This window comes from Cupressus sempervirens, chromosome 9 (assembly GCF_028749045.1).
Source record: "Cupressus sempervirens isolate cs-2001-9-10 chromosome 9, ASM2874904v1, whole genome shotgun sequence".
NCBI classification, from domain to species: domain Eukaryota; kingdom Viridiplantae; phylum Streptophyta; class Pinopsida; order Cupressales; family Cupressaceae; genus Cupressus; species Cupressus sempervirens.
In genome coordinates this window covers 767823387-767848443 of record NC_143126.1, presented here as the reverse complement: position 1 = coordinate 767848443, position 25057 = coordinate 767823387, and the positions used below count along the sequence as shown (strand labels likewise).

At 38.4% G+C, this 25057-nt stretch overlaps 1 protein-coding gene across 1 annotated transcript in view; it reads left to right on the top strand.

The window, feature by feature from the left end:
• The first annotated feature begins 568 nt into the window (after nucleotides 1-568).
• LOC149540945 (SNARE associated Golgi protein family) overlaps nucleotides 569-25057 on the top strand; it is a 31696-nt gene continuing 7207 nt past the window's right edge. The window contains exon 1 of the mRNA XM_089802010.1: nucleotides 569-1251. Within this exon, the coding sequence (XP_089658136.1) occupies nucleotides 941-1251 (311 nt within the window). The 5' untranslated portion in view covers nucleotides 569-940. The remainder of the gene's footprint in view (nucleotides 1252-25057) is intronic.

The following is a 25057-nucleotide window of genomic DNA, read 5'->3' as shown; positions in this document are numbered from 1 at the left end:
AGATCCATTTTTTCTTTGCCAAACATTCTGCTCTCCATTTTCTTTGGTTTCTCAACGTCTCTACAAAGGTATGGTTGCATTTTGCTCTCCATTTTGCTAGGGTTTAATAGATTTCGCTCTAAATACGAGGCCCTTCTTTTTTTGTTCATTACGGTGCCGCTATTTTTACTTGTGAGGAGCTGTGCAAAGGCATATGTGCTCCTTACCCAACCCATTATTTCTTCTTTGGTCGACCAAACTCTTATAAAACGGTGGTACTTTTGTGTTGAATGCAGATTCGTCGATTTTTTACGACTTCTTTCTTGCGCTAACCTTGCCTTTGTGCATTTCGCCGAGGTTCTACTCGTGAGTTCAAACCCTAGCTGTCACAATGGCCATTTGCTTCACTAACAGAGTAGTTTGTAGATTGTTTTCCTTTGATTTTTTTCGTTTTCTTTTGGTTTAATTTGTCTGTCATTGTGAGTTTTGGCATGGCCATGCTTCATATCCAATTCCAGAAATGTGCAACCACACGGTTAAAATGTGTAATCTCATAATAAATTCTTCGTGAACCAAACGGTCCCAAATCAAATCTTTAAAACAGTAATCTGAATTTCAAGTTCTAGAATCCCAAACACAGTTTCCGAATGCCAGTTCTCGAATCCTATTCCAGCCACCAAAGAGGCCCTTATAGTGCGCACGTTTGAATCGGCCGGCTATTCCTTTGCGGCTGCTCATTTTAGACAAACAAAACCTATTTTTAATCGACCAAATTAGCTTTCTCCGTTCAGATCTGGGTGCTCAAATATATAGTAAACAAATTTCAAAAGTAAATAGTGATCTGCTTCTGCAAGCAATTCGTTATTCTCATTTGCGAACAGAGCCCCCCACAATTCGCTCACCCGGCGTCTCCACTTCCCCATTACGCTCTCTCACTTCTTCCTGCTGAGAAAAGAACTTGATGGGGAATGGAAGCAAATTTGGGATTGTAGTGTTAATTGTGGTGATCGCAGCTGTGATAATTGTTTTGAACAATGCCTATGGAGGAAACAAGGAAGCCTTGATGGAGGGATTTCGTGACATGTCCGAGAAACTGGGGAGTTGGGCAATGCCTGTCTATGTTCTAGTTCACACGGTCACGCTCTCTTTTTGTTTGCCTTATGCAGTGTTTTTTGAAGCAGGAGCTGCCATTTTATTTGGATTTTTCAGAGGGGTGGTCTGTGTTTTCACAGCTAAGATACTGGGGGCCTCCTTGTCCTTTTGGATCGGAAGGTTAGCTCATGACTCTCATGATTCTCAAATTTTCAGTTTTTTTTTTCTTTCTAAGTTTCACGGATTTCCATAAAATTATTTAGTATTATTCTTTCTACATTAGTAGTCTTTGGTGGTAGCTTTAGAAAATCAAATCTATCAGAACTTAATTATGAACACATAAAAACTCGGCCAAGATTACTCAAAATGACCATTTGATCCTGCAAATGCCGTCTTTTGTCTTATGGGTGCCGCGAATAGAAAATCTAGACGATACAATAAGAGAGATTGCAGCAGCTCACGAGGAAGGCTGCCTTCGATTTTGACTTTTTAATGGTTGAATGACAAGTCTCCCGTCTCTTCTCAGCTGGCTCAACCAGCTTGGGTTTTGTCAAGGTTGCCTGAGATTCAAGTAATGATAAAATTAGTCATTAGGATATTAGTTACTAGGAGATGTGATATGGATAGTTCCTTATCTAGAAACCTCGGTAATCTGGTAACTGCCTAATTTGTAGTATTTTTATTTTTATTTTTTGCATAAAAATGTGTCTTTTTGGCGACCCATTTTAGAAAATTCTGATTGAATGTGACCGGCAAGTATCCATAAGTATTCAATCTGAATAATGGTTCAGGAGATTGTATGGATTAACCTTGCTACGCCGATCATAGTTCAGTGGTATGGGAAAAGTGACTGCCAATGTGACGAGTTTGCTTGCTCCCCTTGTGTCTAGGTGATTGACTGAGCCGCAAATACAAGAATTGTGGATACAAGTTTTGGGTGAATTTTGATGATATACACATTCCATGGACCCCAGCTTTGGTGGTTCACTATATGTGCAGAGTATCTCTTATTTATTAAAAAAAGATGGTCTCACTTAGTGTGATCAGAGGTGTTCGATGAAAAACATTTCTCCAATGCATTTTTTCTGTGCTCATCTAGGTCTGTCTTTTGTGGAACGTGTGTCCCAAAAACAGTTCATATTGTGTAAAGTTTTTGGATTGAAGTTTGGGAAATATTGAAGAGGGCTTTTATTATGTCAGTTTTCATTCATCATCGTGCATGTTAACAAATTTCCCCGTAAGGCCGCTTTAGGTGGTGTGCTCATTTTAGGAGGGGCTGTCAGAGGCCATTTTCTAGCAAAAAAGCTCCCTTATCTAGCTGTCTTATACAGAGATTGGCACCAAAATTTTTTCCTGTTAACCACCATTTTTAATTAAATTTCAAAAAGTGAGGTGAAAAATGTAGGGAGCAGTGTTTGAATTATCATTTTTCGAAGATCCATGTGCACATATACATTAGATTCAGAGGCAGCATATACAAGCGATTTGGTTTCGCAAAGTTACATCTCTTGTGGATGAGCTTTCCTAAGAGCGTCGATTTAGCTTAATACTTATGGCCTGTTTGCATGGTTTTAAAATCTTGGTATTGATTTCCCTCCTAAGAAGTTATATACTCTTGCGAAAATGCATGTATAGGTATGCCTTGTTGTATTAGCTCATAATTGTGAGCAGCAGGCTACAGCTAGTTTTCTGATAATATCTGGTTCAAAAGTGAAGTATGGTGCTCTTATCTAAGATGCGCTAACTTTTCCTCTTGTCATCTTATCCACCTCTCTCATATTGTTTTAAACATTCCTGGGTGTTCTGCAATGCTAATCTAGTAATCTGTCTTAATAAATCCTTGTATATACGACTTCTCCTGCTCTGTATTATTTCCACCATATTTATTTTAGAGCACACAACTTATGGAAGATTGTGAAAAACTACAGTCAAACACCTTCACCTCCCTGGTTGCGCAGAGAATAGTCTGCATCAATATTGTCTTACTAAAGAAGATTACTCAGACAGTAGTCCATCTCAGAGAGGTTACACAGATGGAGAACCTTCACTCTTATGTTCAAAGTGAATTTTGATGTTAAACAATATGTACAATAATAGCACATAGAATGTTGCTTTAGCAGGAGCATAAGAAGATTATACTGTTTAAGTGAGAAAAAAAGAGGAAAAACCTATTAATGTCCATTCACAACCAATAATCTATGTTACACTAAGCTTCTAGGGTGTACTTTCCATGAGGACATTCTTCAGGAGAAAGCTTACAAAAATACAAGACAATTTCATATCCAAAATTTGATAAATCATTCACCATATATATTACGGAGCTATAATTCATATCATTAGAGGTGAATTGAGATTTACATAAGAGTCAACAAACAAGATAACAATTTTTTTTGCTTTCATTATTGTCGTGCATATATATTATATAAAAATTGCAACAAAATGCTCAAAGGCTGCAACTTTGAACTATAAAATGTCAAAATCATAAATAACACCTACTGCCCTTATTGGCATCTGCTAACACCTAGATAAGATAAGGTAAGATAAATTTCCATCATCGAAGTATAAGGAATGGGCGAGCAAAGGTCCTAGAATGTCTCCGAGTACTGTTGGATGAAGAGTGCCACTGTCTGTTGAGTCTAGAATAGGGTCTCATTGATTTGATGTGGTTGGGAGCACAAGTGCAAAACTGCCGCTTCATGCCCTTGGTGGGAGACATGGGCACATAAAAGTCGGTGATACACTGATCCAAAGCTTGGTGTCGAGGAAACATTAACTGTAAAGTACAGCCTCGAAGCTGAGTGGCCTCTCAAAGATAGAGTGCTAGGCAATGTTGGTCAATGTAACTGGAACAAGCCAATAAGGACTTGAGAGCACTGGGCAATGTTGGTCAATGTAACTGGAAAAGGTCAATAAGGACCTGAAATCTCGGAAAAGACAGTAAAACCTCCTTATGATCTCATAGTAGATGGGACAACAAAAGATGAAGTTAATCTCTGTTTCGTCTTTGCCAAAGTACATAAATGGCATATACCCTCTCTGTCGATGTGATGGCCAGTTTGGTATCTAAGCTGATGGGATTCAACTCTAAAAGAACCAAGAGAGATATGAAGGGCATGGCACCAACGCCGGATCAAATATGTAGAACATATGATAATCCCATCACGAATTTCTAGAAGTGCTCGACATAATAGGCCATCGGCGGATGCAACCCTCCCGAAAGGTTGATCCAAGTCGTCCTAATGTACTACCTGTAAATATTGAGTTTCACATGCTCATTCAACTCTTGACAAGAGGGGAGGAGGTGAGCGGGAGCATCCAAAGAGAACTAATATAGAGGGAGACGATTAATTTCAATCTTGATCGAACCCAGTAGAATAGTGTCCTGAGCATACCAACAATGGGCTCTAGTGGAGGAATCAGAACTAATGACAGTAACTGAAGAGTTGTAAGCTAGGTAAGAGTATCTGTGTCGACTATGAGTTGAATCCACAAAACCCCGAAGACAGTGAAGAAACCGAACTAGATTGAAGATGACATATTCTGCCAAAATAAGACTATAGAGAGTGGAACAGTGACATTTGATGATACGCTTGAGGAAAAGTGTCTGAACTCACTCGACTAAGGACCAATTGCAGTCTAGGAGGGATGAGCCCCAAACCACTGAACCGTATAAGACTATGGGTTTGACCAAAGAGTCCGACAATTTGGAGGAAGTGTTCTGACTGTTTCTCTAACATGGCAAGGGAGCCCAGCCCTTTATTAATCCTAGGCTGAATAGTGGGTCTCAAGTTGAAACATGGGCTAGAGAACTTCACCTCGAGGTAAGTGTACAAAAATGATCTCTATCTCTAGGCCTTGTAAACAAAAATGGAGGTGTGAAGTCTTCAAAAAGTTGAAAACCATAACCTAAGTCTTACTCAGGTTCACAATGAGCTGACATTGATCGCATAAAGAGGCCAGCCTATCAAGAAGCCTCTGAATCCCTCAAGAGAAGATGCTAGTAGAATCACATCATCGACAAAGAGGAGAATAAAGATCATGACCTGGTGTAAGTAGCAGCCGTCATTCGGGAGCAAGGATTTTTGGAGGTAAGCCTCAAGCTCATCAATATTACTGCCAAACAAAGTGGGGGAGAGAGGGCAGCCCTGCTTCACCCCAATGGTGCTTTGGATTGGGTCCAAAAAGCCCTTGGGAGTCCTGGATTTGCCTACAACAGTCTTGTAGAGCCTCATGATCGCCGTTAGTAGAGTCTCTGAAACCCCAATATCTCTAAGTCAACTAACCCTCAAGGAAAAGCATTTGGTGTTTAATAATCTGTTGGAGTAGCTGCTAAGGTTATTGTCTATCATATTTAGAGTACCAAGGCTCACAGTTTGATAGTGTTTTCTGGGGGAAGTTTAAGGTTAATGGGTTTGGATAGCTTAGACAATCCTATGAGGTAACCGATTTTGCATGGGATCTCTCCTAACACTTGAGGCCAAAGAATAATAATTAGTATGAAAGAAACTATTGATGTGATCTTGCCTTCTAGTAGGGCTGTTAGGTTTTTCTAGGGTTTATTGTTTTCTTAAGCAGGGTAAGGTTTCCTGAAAAACTGAAAGTTATGAGAAATTTCAAGTGTAATCCCTAAATTCACTTTTCCTTTACGAGCTCTATGTTATTTTATGGGGTTGACTGGTTCTTATTGATCACTGGTCACTGTAGTTACAGCTTATGTCTTTTTATCCATGTTGCTGACCAGCCCCTTTGTCCTAGGTTCCTGTGGTTCCCTGGTTATGTTTTATTTCGAAGTTGCTGAATTGTGGGACTTTTCTGGGAGTTACTGGGTATGAAACAAAATCGAATCTGATTCTGAAACGAATCTCCTGTGGGTACACATCTGGGGTTTGTGTTTTTAAATGCCGATATGTTAAGTGATTCTAGTTCGATCTTTTAGATATTTTTAAGACCTAGACAGCTGATTAGTGAACTCTGAACTTATCTATTATGAGATTCTGGCTTTGTTTTTTGATATGGAAACCTGAATTTAAATTAGAATGATATGTTTCAAAATTTGAAATTTGTAATGCTTTTGTTAACTATATTTGGGTTTATGACATTCTAAACTTAACTCTATTTTTAAGTTGTATACATGTGTGTGTATATATAAATACACACACACACACAAATATGTATGTATGTATGTATATGCATATGTGTATATATAGTTATACATACATACATATTTCTATGAACGTACCAAAAACCTACCCAACCCGCTACAAAAATTTCTGCTGTACCAGGGTTTCGTACCCACGTATTGGTACCCTTTCCCATTCCTGATTTGACAACTTAGTTTTATTTCTTACTCTTAAGTCTCGAGCTTTGTGTTCTATTTTCCTAAGTCTCCACATAGCCTTACAACCCTAAATAAGTTATTTGTGTGTCAGGTGGCAGGCCCATTATCCATGTCAACATATTCTGCTGGGGCTTTTTTGTTTGCTGAAACTCTTGTCAAGTCCCAGTGGTTGAGTGGAATCCACGCGGCAGGTGACATGTCATTTGGTTTCATTCCACTGATGCTCTGTTATTTTGTTGGAACTTCTTTCGAGTTTCAGCAGGCCAGCAGAACTAGTAGTATGTCTTCTGTGGACATCCACATTAGCAAAGCAAGGGTTTTCAATGGAACTTGTCATTGCGTTGGAAACATTTTAAGGCTCCATTGCCCAAGCAAAAAATGAAGAAAGGTCTTGTGGCTTCTGATGTGGCAAATGTCTTCATTCTGCTAGAGCTTCATTGCTTGTTGGAACTATCGCAGAGCTCCAGCCTTTGGGCTGAAAGGTTTTAGATGGTGAAGTGGATACCTACATGGCCAAAGGGGTGGTTTCTACTGGAAATATTGCTTTCACTGGGGCTCCCAAATAGTTCCAGCACAGTTATCAATGCCAAATGTATTGCCAAATCAGATCAAAGATAGATGGTAGCTCAGATGCTAGCTAGGATAAACAAGACAACTCAAGTGATGTGTAGATCTCTGCCGAAGCTTGTGTATGGGCTGGAGCATTATTGAAGCTCCAACAGTGGCAAAAAATTCCACGTGGCATGTTGCCACATAAAAAGTTGCCTAGAAGGAGACTCTTCAAACTTTGCCAGGAATTGTTGATCAGATCAAATCTATGGTCAGAATTCAAATCTAGATTAGCAATTCTCTGTCAGGTAGTTAATGCATGTGAACAAGCATCAATGATGCCTACTTATTGCAGTTTTGGAAAGTGGGAAGTCTTCTTCAAGGCTCGAGCCTTCTCCTAACTAGTTGCATCAGTTATTAGTTTGTGGGAGGGGTGGTTTTGTCCAAGGTGCCTTTTTTGCATCATCTCATGTATATGAGAGGAAGATGTGACAATTGTACATGGCTCAATGCTTATTTCTCCCTTGTTCTATAAAAGGGATTTCAAGGCCATTCAAGGCATTCTGAAATTTTATTTCCCGTGAGGTGGGGGTGTGTGTAGCTTGTACCTTTTGTCAGGTCTAAAGGTTGTGGATGATAAATCAGCCTGTAGTTGTCAAAGTTTATAGAGTGAATGTCATAACAGTTTTTGAACATCAATTAAAAGAGTTACAAATTGTCTTCATGATTGTACATCCAAAGTTACAAGAAATCAATACATCAAGGATATTTTGATTTTGTCATTACAATTTTCTTGTAATTGTGTAAATATTTTTCTGTGTACTTTCAAGGAAATAATTCAATGCTCGAAAGTATTCACTGTAACTCTGAATGTATGGTTTGGATAACTTAGGGTTTGAGATTCAATGAGATTCAATTAATATAAGGCATTAATGAACACGGCCAATGTTATGAGTAATTTTGTTGTTTAAACAGTCACTCCTTGAAATTTGACTCCATTTACCCTAGAATATGCATTGTTTAAGTGTGATTCACTCTGCAAAGTTTCAGAACAATCCTAAAATCTAAATCAGATTGACTTTCATGTTTACAAGTAGTGTGGTTTAGGTTTCAGCTCTCCACACTACATGAATGCTGTAGTACCAATGAATAAGGCCAAACCTGATGAAATTTGACATTTCCATGGTATATTTTAATTGGGAGCTATCTGTTTTAAACATTAATTAAAAGTAAATTGTTAAATTTAAAGATACCGTTATGAAACATCTCTTAGGGCTTGCAGAGCCTAAAAAGTTGAAGATTGCAATCATCTGTTTGTATCTTGTCAGTTGCCCACTGATCCAAGGGCTTGAGTATTAAATGTGGCCAATTCATAAGGTTTTCTTGGATAATCAGTTGGAACAACCAATCAACACCAAGAAGAGATAGAGCCACAACCATTAGAGTGAGAATTGAGGTGTTGTTAAGTATCTATAGTAGATCGCTAGGAAGAGTAATGCCTTATTGATCTATTCCTAATCACATATGTGTCAATAGCATCAAAAAGGTGCTTAATGCCTCCAACATCAGGGTTGGATAGTAAGAAGGAATCAATATGGTAAATTTGGGCCTAAAGTTGGTGACCTTGTGAAGAAAAACGCTTAAACACCTTTGATCTAGGACCTTTGATCCAGGTAACAAATGATAGTGAAACAGAGTCATCAAAATGCTTGTGTAAACAATAGTACCACCCACATATTTCATAAGAGATTGGAAATAAAAAAAATAAAGTGCTTCTCAGGCTCCAACTATGAATGAAACAAAAGTGGCATAATCTTTCATTTTGAAGCTGAAGGTGATCTATCTCAAGATTAAGTTGAAAAGGACACGCTCAAAATTGACAAAGGGGAATTCCCGACCATGAGAACAAAGATACTAAAAATAGGTGGGTCAAACAACAGTCCTATCAGCAACTTGTAAAAAATGTCCACTGTAGAAAGCTAGTTTGGGGTTGAGAGGAGTAGAGGGAAGGTCCACATAACAATGATAACTGTCCTCATTGAACGATCTATCAAGCACCTAGTTTTTTGAAGGTGGTGAAGAGGAGATGAGTATCTAACGTGGGAAGGCCAGAGGTTGCGTTGCCTAAAATCTCAACACTCCACATACCTGTGATTTATATCATATGAAAGACTAGAGAATGCAGATTTCATTTATATGCATATATTTTGGTATATTTGCTTGGGTACTGCCCTCAGGTACTTCCTGGGTGCCTGGGTTCATGATGGGTTCCTCACAGAAAAACCCACTTAGAGCTCAAGCACCCAGGAAGAATCCAAGAAAAACAAGGACCAGAACTGTACCAGTACCAGGACCCAGGCCTAATTAGCATAACCCAGTAACTGAGTGTAAAACAGTAGGAGCCTTGAAGGGAATGGGGAGTATCTGTGAAAGTTTGCTTTAATGGGGGAGGATAATGGAATTTCTTCGACACTTTAATATGTTCTAGGAAACAGCCTTGGGGAGTATCTGTGATAGTTTGCTTCAATGGGGAGGATAATGGGATGTCTTCAATGGGGAGGATAATGGGATGTCTTCAATGCCCAAAGAAATCACTATCGCCTTGGGGAGTATCTGTGATAGTTTGCTTCAATGGGGAGGATAATGGGATGTCTTCAATGCCCATAGAAATCACTATCTTGTAGCAAACCTATTAAGATTGTCTATGTTATAAACCCTTTAGGAAAGGATGCTTGGTGTACAAGAATAACAGGCTTATTATCAAGAATATTCATGTTGGATAAAGAGTTTTTAAAACTTATGTCACTAGTGTAAGTTGACTTCATGACAGAAATTAGGCAAGTAAATTCTTTGGGGAATCAAAGTTCTAGGCATATTGGTGCTTGTGGAACCTACACAAGAAACAACTACATTTTTTCGGAAAAAAATGAAATAATGTAGTGATGAAAAGAGAAGGGTTAGCAGATCAATGTCCTGATAATCAAATACAAAGAGTCTGTTGTTTTTCCCATTTGCTACAATTTTAGCTTTCAGTAAAATGAGATTTACAGTGTATTACATCCATCTTCAGAACCCGTATATAGAGAACATTTACATTGCATATCTGACCTACTGACTATTTCTTCATTGTGTATTACTGGAATTTAAAATATATTGATTGATATTGTTTATTGCTGCATTATGAGTTAAAACACTTCTTCTCAAGCTACATATGAATGAAAAAAACACATTTTGAAGGCTCTGTCCGGAATCCAAAACTTGTTCATGCTACATTCTGTTAATTTAACAAGGAGGTTTTAGAGGGAGTTGTATCTGTTTTCCCCCGAGTCCTCAGAAGAGGAGATGTTTCTTGCATTGATTCTTGGAGGAATGGAGCCAAATTACCTCTTATATATTAAGCAATATCGAGGAGGTTTCAAAGAGAGCTGTGATTCTAGAATAGTAGAATTGTTTTATCTTGTTGGTGCTGGAAATAATGTACCACATGATTAATCTTGAAAAGGGCGACTTGTTGATGTGAGTTTTGTTCCACTACAACATGCATAATTAAATACAATGTTTCGATGAGAAACATTAGGCACTCATTCCTTCCTTGATATAAGGTCATCTCTCATGCTAAGTTTGCAAAGTAAGATTATGAAATGACTTCAAGGTTCCATTTACTGTGGATACTGGCTCAATTGAAATAATGTGATTTGTTGGTTATCACTTTGGGGACTTAACTCGAATGGTTTCAAATCAATATCCCTCTCCAATCCCATCAACTGGATTCAAACCAAGAACTGAATAGTTGTTGAGGTTAAGTGCCTATTGCTAGCAAGAGGTTAGTGGCCTGAATTTGTTCAAGTAAGTCAAGCAAGCAACATCCATAATTACTTTCATCCAACTAAACTACTTCATCATGAAAAGAAATCTACTCCAAGTGAAAGATTGAGGGAACCATGCAACACGTAAAAGTAATATTAAGTAATTCACCACAAAGAAACAAAAACGAACTATTCATTACTTTGATAAGCACTATAGCAACAATTTGATCAAGTCTCACCCTTAGCTAGCTTACTCTACTTCTAGCTCTCTAATGCTTCTAATCTAAACTAATGAACCTAACCTTCTAACCTCTTACAAACGACAACACCTTGGCCTTTTAGAGATGTTCATTTACAATGAAGGGCCAAGATTGAGGGCTGAGATTCATCCCACAAACCCTAATTAGGGTTTTCAAATTAATCATGTGTCACTAAGAAAATTACAATGTTTTTTCCAACCAATGAGAAAAATAGAACACTTGGAATGCTGTGATTGCTTGTCATTGAAATTAGAATTTTCTAATCGGAGAAGACAACCAATTACCACATGATTGTCCTTATCATGAAGATCTATTTAAGAGCATGTGCTTTGAATCTTGGCTTCTGGAATATGTCTGTTAAAATTGCAAATATTTCTTGTTAGATTGTTAGAAGGTAACTATCAACATGTCAAACTTTGATTAACTCTTCCAAAACTATTAGCATTTTCCTGAACGACTCACTTTTCAAATCTTTTCTAACCTTTGAATGTTTTCCTCATGCCCTGACTTGAATTCTAAACTCGAATTTGTAAGCTTGATATAATCTTTGATTGCATTGGAATTCATGAAATTGTCCTCATGTAGTTGGATCTTTCTTGCCCTTGGACTCGTGACCTTGATGTTGGATCCTCTCCTTCTCATATGAAAGCCACAAGCTCGAAGCCTTTCTCTTGTAGCATCCACCGGCCTAGAGTTCTTGAGGTCTCAAACATCTCCTTGTCCACAATGGTTTTCCCTGCAAAACAAGAGAAAAAGGATGCATGAAACTCCCTTTAAAGAGATAAGAAATTTGCAATGACATTCAAACAAAGCAACTGAAATGACTTCAGTTAGAATTAGGATCAACTTAAATCATCATTCCATAAATTTCTCCAAGTTCTTAATTCTTATTAGCAAAATAATTTTGATCTTATGATATGATATTAATTTCACAAGGTTGCATGGGGACTTGGGTACTTAGGGAACAAGTATGGGTATGGGTATGACTATTTTTCAATTAGGGGATGGGGGTACTTGGGTACATCATTTTTATTAAAATATGGTTTAATATTTATAGAAAATCTGCTGGGAAGTTAGGTTCGGACCTTGGAGCTCAGTTCCGGGTCCGGATTCATCCATGTCTGCTGTGGGTCTGAGCAAGGTCCTTGTTGGGGACTGTGGGTCCACAGCAAGGACGCTGCCTGGACCCACCATGGACCTGGGTAAATCCAGGCAGACCTGCGGCTGTGGGGCCAAAAAAGCGACAATAAAAACACTGAATGAGTTTTTAATATTTTTTTGCAACCCTAAAAGAAGCCTAATAAGAAACTTTTCAATTATGAACATAGATTAATGAGCGAGTGTTTAATGTTTATCTTTGACATTTGGCATTGATCAATGATCAAGCAACACATATTCATACTATGAAATGACTTAGTTTTACAATTATGCATGTTTCTCTTATTTTTTTGTACACACTACACACACACTCATGAACCCAAACCTTGAACCCAAATCCGTCCCTGAACCCAAATCGGCAACTTAGAAAATCTGAAAATATGAGTCATAACAAAGGTTTTTCAAAACAAGAACAGTGATAAATCAGATGTAATGCATTGATATCAATTTCAGATTTACAAATTGTTTGTAATTATAATATATCTTAATTGTTTAGATGCATAACAGAGAAGACAGATTTTAAAGTTTAAACATGGAAGATCATAAATCATATAACAGTGACATATTGCAAATGATAAGCTTCTGACTTGAACAGTGATAAAGTCTCAAACTGATTACGTATTGTTTCAAGCTTGATAAACAACAAGCTGATACGCAAAACAAAAATAAGAAATCTTAATTAAGGTCCTTAGCTATAATGCTCTTCACTAAGTACCTGGTACTTGGGTACGTGGGTATGCGTTCCCATGCAACCTTGGAATTTCACTAAAATCTGGGAAGATAGATTCAGCATATTGTAAACCCAGATTTTACCAAATATTGCCATCTTTAAAAAGATCTTGATCTTTCTCTTAGCTTGAGCTTAGACTATTCAACCACTTTGTCACCTTGTGAGATAGTTCATTGTAGGGCCTAATAATACATTGTTGTAATTAAAGATGTGTTGGTTAATAGTTTGTCTTCCTTATTTTTTGGTTTATACCTTGACGCTCAGCTTGCCCAATGGCCTATGGAGGACAAGGAAGTTAACAACAGAATGGGTTATCTATCAAAAACCCCTGAATTGAAAGGTAAAACTCCCTTTTACATGCAAGATTTGCAATGAATTTTGTTTTTTGGGTTTTGGGGGTGTGCTCTTAACCAGAGAGCAGGAGAGGCAAATACCAAGTTGCTCAACACTTTAAACAACCTAGGCAATTGAAAGGGGGACTAGCTCACAACATGCAATCTATTCTGACCTAAATGCAAGAAATGGAAACATGCATAACCAACTATGATAGGAGGAGAGAAGGAAGAGATGGCGAAATAGGTAATTTCTGGATTACACAGTTAGCTTGTGTTTTGACAATACCCGGATTGTCCATCTCTCAGCTACTCCATCCACCAATTTTCGGCCTCCTTATGCAACAAACTACACTAAACACATAAACTACAACATACAACAGAGAGAACAAAAGAGATGGTTATGCTGAAGAAAGTAAGACATACAATCTATTGAACGAAGGAAACAAAACCAAGTTCATTTACATTCATTGAATTCTCAACAATAACACATCCATTCCATACACTATACTGAAACTAAATGAACAACAAAACTAGAAATGGACTCCTAGTCACACACAGTAGTCCCAACTACAAGGGTTTCCCCAAAAGTAATTTTTGTTGATCTTATTAACTTCTCAAAAGGTTACATTTATAAGCCTTCTTAAAATGGCCGGTTACACTGGATGATTGCTTCGTAGAGCATCTCTGAATAGAATAAACTAAAAATAGGACAAGCTTGAATCATTGTCTGTTATAGAGATTGACAAAATGCCATGAATGGCTACAAAAAAGGAGAAGAGGGAGAGTGATAGATGTTTGGAAGAACATCGGAATATCATGCCTTCTTAGGAGTAATTGCTTTGGCTCTATAAGCTTTCATGGCGTTAGTTACTTTGTCCAGTTCTTCGACATCTGGAATGATGATGTTGTCAGCTTGAATCATCTAGTAGTCATACATCTCAACCAATTCATCTATTTGGGCAACCTTCGACTGAAATTTCTCCGATTCCCTCCTTATGATTGCGTCTACTGCTGAGAGTTCTTGGATCTTCAACACTTGGAAATTGAGTGGATCTACAACTTCGTCAACAAACGCCAAGAAATTCGACTTCATCCTCTCAATATCCACAAGCTTGCCATTAGTGGACACAAAGGACTCTGTATGCAATATTTTCAAATATTGAAATAACTTCTCAATGACCTTCTACACTAGGTCATGTACATCCTTGAGCTCATTTGCGGACCTCAGAGAGCTTTCTATAACAAACTCCAAGGATTGTTTCCAGTGAAACAATGACTCCTTGCCCGTCTTGAGGATCCCATGGGTAATGGTAAAATTAGTCTTCATGTCAATAACTTCTTGTAGAAGGGCCAACCGCTTTGTTAGTTTGTTTGCTACATTTTGTATGGTGGTTTGATGATTTGAAGCTGCCTCCCTAAGTTGGTGAGCATCTAATACTAGGCTTACCAAGTTTTCAACCAATGGGGGACCTTGAGCCTTCATTTGATCTACCCATGCTCGGCTAATCTGCCTGAATTGTCTTTCTTGCTGCAGCTTTAGGAGTAGATTTATGTTCTTTGCATTCGGGTCAAATTGACTTGACAAAGTGCTCCCTACTGCAGACCTTATGTACTCCACCAATTATCTAGTTAGAGGCCTTCAAGATTTCCTTTTCTGCTCTAGGCTCGTCCAGCTTATCATTAATTTTCTCATCGGTGGACTTCCACATTTTCACCATGGAGTCATGAACAGGGATACCAAGATCGACTATCCTAATTCGGAAGTCATCTTTGGAAAGCTCATGAAATTTGCCTTCCTTTTGTGGCTCAGCAATCTCCACTAGCATATGACCAATTGTTAAATCAGTAGCTAGTGTAACAATTGTCTTCTGCTTCTTCGTCTTCTTGGATGGCTGAGAAGAGGTGACTTGTGTGATCAAGTCCTTTGATGGAGCTGCTTCTTCATATCTCCTCTTCTTCATATCACCTCTTCTTCATATCAATGGTCTCTTTGAGTTATGACTTTGTAGAGAGCACATTGGTAGCCGATTGCAAGGCAGTGGGATCGAATAGCTTCCTTGGAATTAAGGGAGTTTTCTTGCTCTATGAAGCAACAGGGAAGGCGGCGACCTTAGTCATCGAAAGGGCTAAGGTATCCCCTTGTTGAGATGCACCTTGTTCCTAGCCATCCATGGGGTTGGTGTCACCATCCAAATTGATTACTTGGATAGGGGAAGATGGCTTGGTCACTGATTTCTCTTGTTCTTTCCCTTTGTCCTTGTCTCCCTCCTTCTCCCCAACTTTCCTGGTGTCTGGAAGAGAGCCATCTTTGCAGGTAGGAGTGATTGGCACAATCTTCTCCGAGGGTTGGTCTCCACCTTGACTAATGGATTGTAATGGGCCTGCAAATGTTGACGTAGTAACCGTGGTGGTTGTTGCTGCGGTTGATTGGGCGGCTCCAGTAGATACTCCACCCATAGAACCAGTGCTTCCGGTCCTCTTCTTCCTTGCTCGGCTCCACTCCACCCATTTATCTATTCTTTTGATTATCCCCTACATAAGAACCTCCATAGTGTCTATGACAGGACTTGCAGGTGGGATAGACAAAATTGGGGCACCTTTGATCTTCTCGTAGGATGTGGGATGCATGTAGGCTCCATCATCAGCAAGGTCATAGACATCAATAGAATTGTTATAGAATTTAATCTCACTAATTGTTAGCCACGAGCAAAACTTCTCCTGTGTTTGGTACTTGTTGAGACACTCGAATGAGAAGTCTTCAATATCTGGAACATGCTTGTAGGCATATTCCAACTTCAAGTGCTCCCTTACAAAGTTGATTGAACCATATTGAAGCCTGAGTACCTCATAGCCTACCAATTTGATTTTTCTGTCAAAGTTCTTCACCAGATTCCGAGCATTGGATCTGGAAGCACATGAATACGGTCCAACCACTATAAGGAAAGGAATCCTGACTATCTTCTTTACATTAGAACACAAGGTGTTCACCCCAAGGATCTGTTGATACAGTTTGACTAGAACCACCTTGTCTTTTGGATATCTTGGAATCCTCTTAAGAAAGCTGTCGTAAACTCCTATCCACAAATAAGAGAAACTCGAAAACTGGATGAATGAGCATCCAAATTGGTTGATAGCCGAAATTGCCTTTAGTGAAAATCTCCTTTACGACATCCTTGCAATTCCCAACATAGCCTCATTGTGAAGGCATCATTTACAGCCACATACTCAAAACTTCTTTGCAACTGCAGATGTGGATAGAACTCGTACATTAGTATGCTCATCATAGTTCTGAATGCTAGGGAGGTCAGGCCACAAGTGCTGAGTAGCCAAGGCATATATTAGATAGGATGGCATGTAAAATTGCTTAAATCCTTTGGCCAAATTCAACCACGAGGCGAGCTCGTCACAGATAATCTATGCCTAGTCAATTTGCATATACTCAGCTCATATAGCTTGCACTAGGAAGAAATGGTGCTTGATGAACTCCAAGATCTCCTCTTTACCTTTTAGTTTGAGGAGAAGAGCAAGGACATCCACTATTCCTCTTTTCATATTTGAGCCGAACAGGGTCTTTGGCATTTTCCTCTTCTTTGAGCAAGTAGTTTGGAACCATGTCCTCTGCATGTCTTCCTGTTTGAGAGTCTTCTTCTCATTGAACACAGACGCGGAAGAGCTGAAATCGACATCACAATACTACTCCTTCACGGGAATGCCGAACACGAACTGCATCAATGCATTGTTGATCGAGATGAGGATAGATTGTTCAGGAAACAAAATCTGCCTCGTTTTCGAGTCGTATCTCTTGATACATTCCCTCACAAGCTCAAGGGCATGTACTACCATTGGAAAACCATCTTCAACTAGTTTGCTCTCTTTAAGCTTTTGGGTGATTGGGTGAATAGGTTGAGAATTGAGTCTTGTATGAAGATCACCCAAATTGTAGAATTTGAAAGATGTGTTTGTTAGCTCTTTTAATTCACTCTCCAGGCCTATTAACTTATCATAACCAGTAGCTTTGATTGCCATTCGCTATGATTGCACAAGATACAGTTTCCGATAAATAGCCATTTTAATACACTTGAAGAAATCAATTGCAGGCAATTTCGATGAAATAGGTATAGGAATTAGAACGTTGGCGCCACACAAACGAAATTAAGTTCGGCCAACGATTATAACGACAAGATTTGCATTTAATTCAATGAATAATGACTATTTAAACGTTTTGTGAATTTGCACATAAAAACTTGTATTTACGAAAGCTCTATTACTTTACTTAAAGTACTATTACCAAAAATCACTTAACAAAACAAGTCTTTAAGTTGTGCAGGGAAGAAAGAGGAACTTAGCTTTTCTGCAAACCAACTTTCCTTCTATTCAGAATCCTAGCACTGGGAGTAATCCTTTGTTAGCTTGCGCACTTCATTCTTTCACTTTCTGCCTCAAGCATTTAACATTGCTTTTCCTTTGTATCGGGGTTGCATTCTCACTACTGACTTTTCTGGAAGTATCTTTCAAGCATCTCCAAAGAATAATCATACTTTAAAGTCGCTTGTGTTTCTACTCCCAAAGCCTTCGGCTAAGTAACCTTTTTCATTACCTTAGGACGGAAAACCCCTTTCTCAGCAACATTTCTCGGACTGGAGTACAACTAACAACACTTTACCCATAACCTCAATCTGATGTCCTCAAAGCTAGATCTTGAGCATGCCTCACTGATGAAGAGCTCGGAATAGTTCTTTCAACGTCATGTCTTTACTACTTGTATGTAAAGGCTTGGATATCTCACAAATCACTATGTCTTGGAAGCATAACAAAACACCTTCGCTTCCACTAGTGTGCAACAGAGAACTCATAGATCTGCTCTTTTCCTTCTGAAGGTAGAATCTACCTGTGTAACATGAACGAGCTTCTTCCTAGCATTGGTTCTCACCCTCATGGGTCTTTCCATCATGACATATTCGTATACACAACTTGTTAATCACTATCATGGCTTCATTCTTTGGATACACACTTGATTTTGTTCGCTGAAGGGAAGAGTAGCTCGATTGCTCGGAATCCGTAAGAAAAAGAATGATGGGGCAAGATAGCAAATGGTAGAACACAGATAACTTACTTTTCATTGGGAGGATGCCAGAACATATCCCAACCATACCTAGATCACCTAGACTCCATGCACATTGAAAAAATAGAAACCCCGCATAGAAGAAATAAGTATAGGTAATGGAAGGGAAATCCGGAAAGCAAAGAAAGTGAGGGACTTGGGGAAGATGAGAAGTAAGTAACCTAAAGGATACTTAGACATCACACTAAACACAAACTCATTTAAAAATCAATAACTTCAAGCTTTTAAGGGGTAAGACTAAAGCTTAGCAACAAGATGTTAGTTTGGGGTTGGGTAGTTGTTAGTGAGGGGATGTGTCTGTTGGCCTTCTTAACCAACCAACCTCTATTTAACAACTATGGAATATGAATGATGTACTTGTTGTTTGGCAATCAATAAAAATATATGGTTTCCCTTGCCAACTTTTGTACGCATGGTAATTGTGTTAAATGTTTTTTTGATTCATGTACATTTGAAATTGTGTTCAGTTATTCTAGTTGATGTCCATTCTACATTTGGCGCCATTGCTGGGGAACAAAATTGGGTCACTCGTGTGACAAGTGATAGATGTTGGGCCTAATAAGACATTGTTGTAATTAAGGATAGTTAGTTTGGGATTGGGTAGTTGTTAGCGAGGTTTTGTGGGTTGGCCTTCCTAACCAACCGACCTCTATTTAATAACTTTGGAATTTGAATGATGTACTTGCTGTTTGGCGATCAATAAAATATATGGTTTTCCTCGCCAACTTTGGTATGTATGGTAATTGCATTAAATGTTCTTTTGATTCTTGTACATTTGAGTGTGTGTTCTGTTATTCTGGTTAATGTCCTTTCTATTTTCTATATTCACCATTTCACGAGGGCAAGTTCTTTGCTAAAACTCGGATGGAATTTTGCTCATGATGGGAATTATATCCCAAAGAGGGTTGGAATCCGACCAAGTTTGGGAAATCTGTTTGCACGTTAACTTTGCAATTCAACACTTGTGCTTTTCATCTCAGGAGGCGGGAGGATTTAGACAAATATAAAATTTAAGTTATTAAGTTATATTTGTATAAATAGTGTCAAGATGTTTGAGATAGGTTTCAGCTTCCTAGGAGTTATAATAAAGTTCTAGATTTTGGGGGCTTTCAGAAAATTCTAGACTACCAAATTTTAGGATTCAGCATGCCTGCAGCAATGTTACTTCAGCAAACCTTTCTTGGCTTTCTAATGTCAAATTGAAGTTGGAACAAGGATTTTCTAAAGGTTTTAACTCATTTCGTCCCAAATCACTTGGTTTCATTTCTATATTATTGACAAGCATTACTTTCTGAAGGTTTTAACTTTTTACTCTTGTTCACACTCCAAACAGACAATACTTCTTAGTAGGCCACCTAAGACCACAACTACTGCTGCAAAAAACCACGAGACTTGAAATGCTAAAACCATATAAGACAGTTAAGACCACAACTACTACTGCAAAATGGGGGTTCCCATTTGCAATGGGGCAATGGCGTGAAAACTGAAAAATTGTGTCACTTCTACTGATTATTTTCTTGAAAATTTTCATTTTTCTACAATCAAGTTAGATGTGCTAGAAGAAGAAAAAAAAAGGTTAAGTAGATGAATGCTCATGTTGAGAAGTGGTATCAGAAAATAATCAAGGTCTTGTGAGTGATGATGGCAATAGAATTGTTAAAAAAAGGGATTGAAAAGTAACAAAATGCTCAATGTGTGCTTAGGCAATAGTTGATCACTGAAATAAAGAATATGACATTGGTGGAGAAGTCCAAGTACAAGATACACAATCTTAGCTTGGTGTTGCATTTTGAGTTGAGCCATGATCATGATCATCTCTAGATAAGGTTTACTAAAAATGACCTTAGGGATGATAAATGCAGACTGTGAAAGGTCCAATTATATCTCACCTGGCAGTATATGATATATGCCACAGTTTCTTGGGACAATTGGCATGATATGGAGTCATGATGGTCTCTTTTGAAGTTGCAAATATTGTACTTGTATTAACCAAGAAAGTTATAGCATGCTTCCATGAAGAAGAGAGGTTTGGTAAGCTATCTGAATTGAAAGTTGGACTGCTTGGTGAGTTGATACCCCCGGAAGCCAAAAAAACTTCAAGTCTGTCTAATTGAGTTCATTTTATTATTGTCGTTCATATAGTAGAGCTAAAAACTGCTATTTTACACACAGATATGCCCCTGCCCCTGACATGTTTTTGGGACTGAAAATGTTCTGGAAATGACGAGGATGCAGAAAGGGATATTTGCAACATCCAATGGCATCCCCAACAGTTCTGGGGACAGACTGACCTCCCTTGATGGCCAGACCTCTATGGGCAAAAAAGATTATAAATATTTGACTTTGATGACATTTATATTTGATGAGAGAGTTCCTACTAAACAGCAAACAAAAAGTTGTAGTGAATGCAATTTTAATTCCTAGAAGATGTTGAGAATAAACTTCCTACCATATCTAGTTGCTGGGTACATATCAAGCTTAAATATCCATGCATTCTACATGCAGCTTTGGGAACCAAAAACCAAATTGAGGCCAGAAAGTTTTGAAACCATTGTAGCCACAATCTATTTTGAGAAAATCATTAATTGATGCGAATGACAATACTTTAAAGGAAGTTCTTGATACATTCATCAAAATGTGTTAGGACGAGCTGAGTTCTTGATCCAAGTGGCTGCTAGAATAAAAGGCTAAGTTGCTGGTTTGGATTCAGTTTCGAAATTCGTTCATTTTTTTTTTTTTTGTGGGTTGGGTTCAGATTCATTTTGGATTTGTGTACACGAATATATGTTTTCATATATATATCTGTGTGTATGTACAAGAATACACACAAACACACACACACGTGTGTGTGTATGTGTATGTGTATGTGTATGTATTTGTAATGTCCCCGTTTTTGGCAAGTCCATGCAGTTGATGGAGTTAGCTCATCATAGCGACCCTCATGAGCTGACAGGGCCTTTTGGGAGTCTCAGTTGTGGATTTACTATTTTTAGTAAGTCTATTATTGGCAGTGTAGTGGGTGGCTTCAACAGTTGGTCGTCACCTGCAGTTAATAAAGTTAATAATTGTGTGAGCTCTTTTTTATTTATTAATCATTGAGTTGCATTATTATAATAATGTTTATATTATGAAATTAAGAGATATTTTTATAAAGCGTGTTGGAAAGTTTTTAGTGTGGAGCTCTTTTGGGAAACTTCCACAATTTTTTAGGTGGAGTTATTTAGGAAACTTTGGCCAATGAAGGATTATAAATGAGAGCTCATTGCATTGGGAAAGGTATGCTTGAATATATATTTGTTTTTATTGCCTTTGTGGCTTTTTCCCAAGTTCTGATTTGTGAGCCCTTGCTGAAGTATAAGGGTATCGTCTGGGAAGTTTGGCAATTGTGCTGAAGTATACAATTGGCCAACGTTCTCCTATTGTATTTTTGTGGCTAAGGGGAAAGATTTTGAAAATTATATATTGCCTTCCGAATTTCTGTGAAGTTATTGAGCATTGTTTTGTGTATTGCTTTTAATTTGTTGCTGTGGTATAACAAATTACTCATTCTCCTACTGTTGCATACTGTATCGTGGACAATTGAATTTATTGTGGAAGCTGGATTGGGGAATTGAATTCGATTGGGTTTTTATAATTTGGAGATTGCAAACGGTGATCGAATTGGATTGTGGAACTGCCGTAGACTGTGATTTACTGCCTAGGAAAATCGTGGGTCAATTGGTGCTGCGTTGGAGAGTTTTGGGGTGGCTGCATGCTGCCTGGGTACACCCGTAACAAACAGCTGGGCATCTTCTACTAGCCGTGGATCATACTAGTGTTGGCGGCATGCATTCATGTGGGGTAACCAACCATTAGCAGCGACTTGCACATTGTTATTGAGTTGGCACATGGCAAATCACGTTGAGAGCCGGCCAAAGTTAAGTAGTTATAAACCAGGTTCTTAGTACATTCAAGTTGATTGGTTATAAACTCATTATGCATTATATATGCCTCTTTGTAAGAAGTGGATTTGAGTGTTAATTTCTATGCTTCTTTCGGTTTTGATATCATTTATATATGTTCCACAAAATATTAAATTTTTTTTAGAAAAACAATAAAACAAAAAGAATACCAAGATTGTTCTCATTTACAATATTCAATTTTAGCTGGCTAAGGGTTTTTACAGTATCTGTATATGTGTGTGTGTGTGTGTGTGTAGCAGCAAATAAGTCCATACACCATTGTGCTAATTTTAAAGCAACATAGCAAAATACATCACCATATCAATGTTTCAGTTAAAAAACAATAAAGTCAACATAAATAATCAGCCATCACGATCATATATCATGAAAAACCATCGAACAAATAATCATCATTCTGCTGTTGCAAATTAGAAGCACAAAAAGTAATGCTATAGGCTTGTTTAAGGCCAATGTCGTGATTGTGCCATATTGTATGCTTCACACATTAACTGACATACTCGATGATTCAAAGAAAGCAACTTTGGATCAGATTAGATGAAGCCAAGAGAGCAAGCTTTGGATCCAGATATAACCACAGCAAAGATCTCTTTAGATTTTGTTCAATCCATAGTTTTTTGTACATGTTAGCCTATATTGACAAATTATGGTGTATTACAAACCTTCTATAATATATGTGTGACACTTTTATACATCCTGACTCTTCTCATGTAGCATTTAATTCAAATTAAATATGATAAATAATTTGAGTCTAATCATGTGCTTGAGTTTAATTTGGCATTAAAAACATTCTAAAAAAGTGAACAAAAAGGTGTATTTTTACTAAATTCTCCGAAATTCTGTCTGGGTTTCTATGCTCGAATCCAAAGTTGCTCCTAAGTCGTCTGAATTAGAATGGGTCCTATCACATCTTGTTCATATTCCACAGTAGCATCTGAAATAACCTGTAGCCTTTTGAAAATTTTATGCACAAGATGAACTTTTTGAGAAACCATAGATGACATTTGAGTAAGTGCAGTGTTGGTATGATGAAGTGGGCCAAGTGACACCATTTGTGGAATATATGCGCTCTGCTTCAACTGGACCAATAAATTGGGGACTTTGTAAATGGAAACATTTTGAAATGTTAGTTTGTTAACCAAATCCTGGTTATGGAAGGAAGCTTAAACCACTCTTTTGCCATGGGATTTTTGCCTAAACAAACAAAATGTAAACTTTGGTGAGTTTTTTACAACACCCAAATGGCTCAATGGACTATATAAGATAGTCAAAATGTTTGAGGAAACTCAATGGCATTCTTGGAGGAAACAACAGTGCAGTGACGATTAGTCTTGGTAATGAAGAAAGTGATGCGTCAAAGCATGCATGTGAGACAAATGCACAAGTGACTAGACCAAATACTTCCCTTAATGATTATCAAGATGGATCTAGAATTTGTCAAGCACCTCAATTTTTAAGGAGGAGACAAGACATTAATCGAGCCATCGAGCAAATTGTGGGGACATTAGCCGCTAACAAGGATCCATCATCTTGCTAATTACGAAAAGTAGCTTTTCTAGGGTGATGTGGGCATATAATTATTAAGTGTTAAGAAGAGAATCAATGGGGCCCACATCATCCTAAGGAAAAGGAAAAATAGGGAGATTGAGATTTAGAGGGAGATTGACATTTCATTAGAGGCAACCTTGAAAGAGGGAGCAGATAGAGGATATGATTTAGTCAACCTTTGAGGATCTCAATCATATTGATTCAGAGGGAGCAAACCACGTTGAGATCGATTCTCTAGTGATGATGATCACTTAAACCTTGAACTCAACCATCTCCGCCAGGTCTTTAGGTTTAATGGCTATTCTTCCAGGCAAATTTCCAGGGCCCTCAAACAAGCCAGGTCCCTCCACCTTGCCTCCTCGAATCCTAATCCTTCTCTTCTCCCCCCTCATGTTGTGCATGCCTCCCTCCCTTTTGTGGAAGGCATCTCCCAAAAAATTGCTAAGATCTTATCAAAAAATGGTTTGCGTGTTGCTTTCAAACCCCTCTCCAAGCTCAAGAATCATGTCCCACCTATCAAAGACCCCAGAGATATGTATTCCAACTCAGGGGTCTACAAAGTGGTCTGCTCCTGTGGCACACCCTATATTGGTGAAATAGGTTGCTCCTTCCACACTCGTATCAAAGAGCATGTGGCGGACATTAGGCACGATAGGGTTTACAAATCGACATTAGGCAAACATTCTTTTTCTACCAAACATCACATATGTTTGGAGAATATGCAAATCATTTCCAATGAGGACAACTATTTCAAAAAAAAGCTTAAAGAAGCCATCGAAATCAATAACCACCCCATCAACCTCAATCGTGATGATGGTTGGATTCTCAACCCCTCTTGGCATCCTATGTTGATCTCAAGGGATAGACACCCTCGCTGTACTAGTTAATCTCTTTCTCCCCTTTCCTTCCTGCTTGGTTGCTCTCCCTCTCCCTATTTCTTGTCCTCTCTCCCCTCCTCCTATCCTTAAGTTCCCCCCCCAAGGGTGGCAACATCGTTAGTGTCGCCGTGGTTCTCCCTCTCTTCTCCTTGTTTCTTTCTTGTCTGGTTTGTGTTTGTCTCGTCTTGGGTGGTGTGGGGTTTTTCCCTCCTTTTTCTTTTGCTCTTCATTTAGGTTCTTGTTGGTGCTCTTGTACTCCTCCGGCTCTTGGGTCATCTTAGTTAGGTGTGTTGCGCCCTCCAC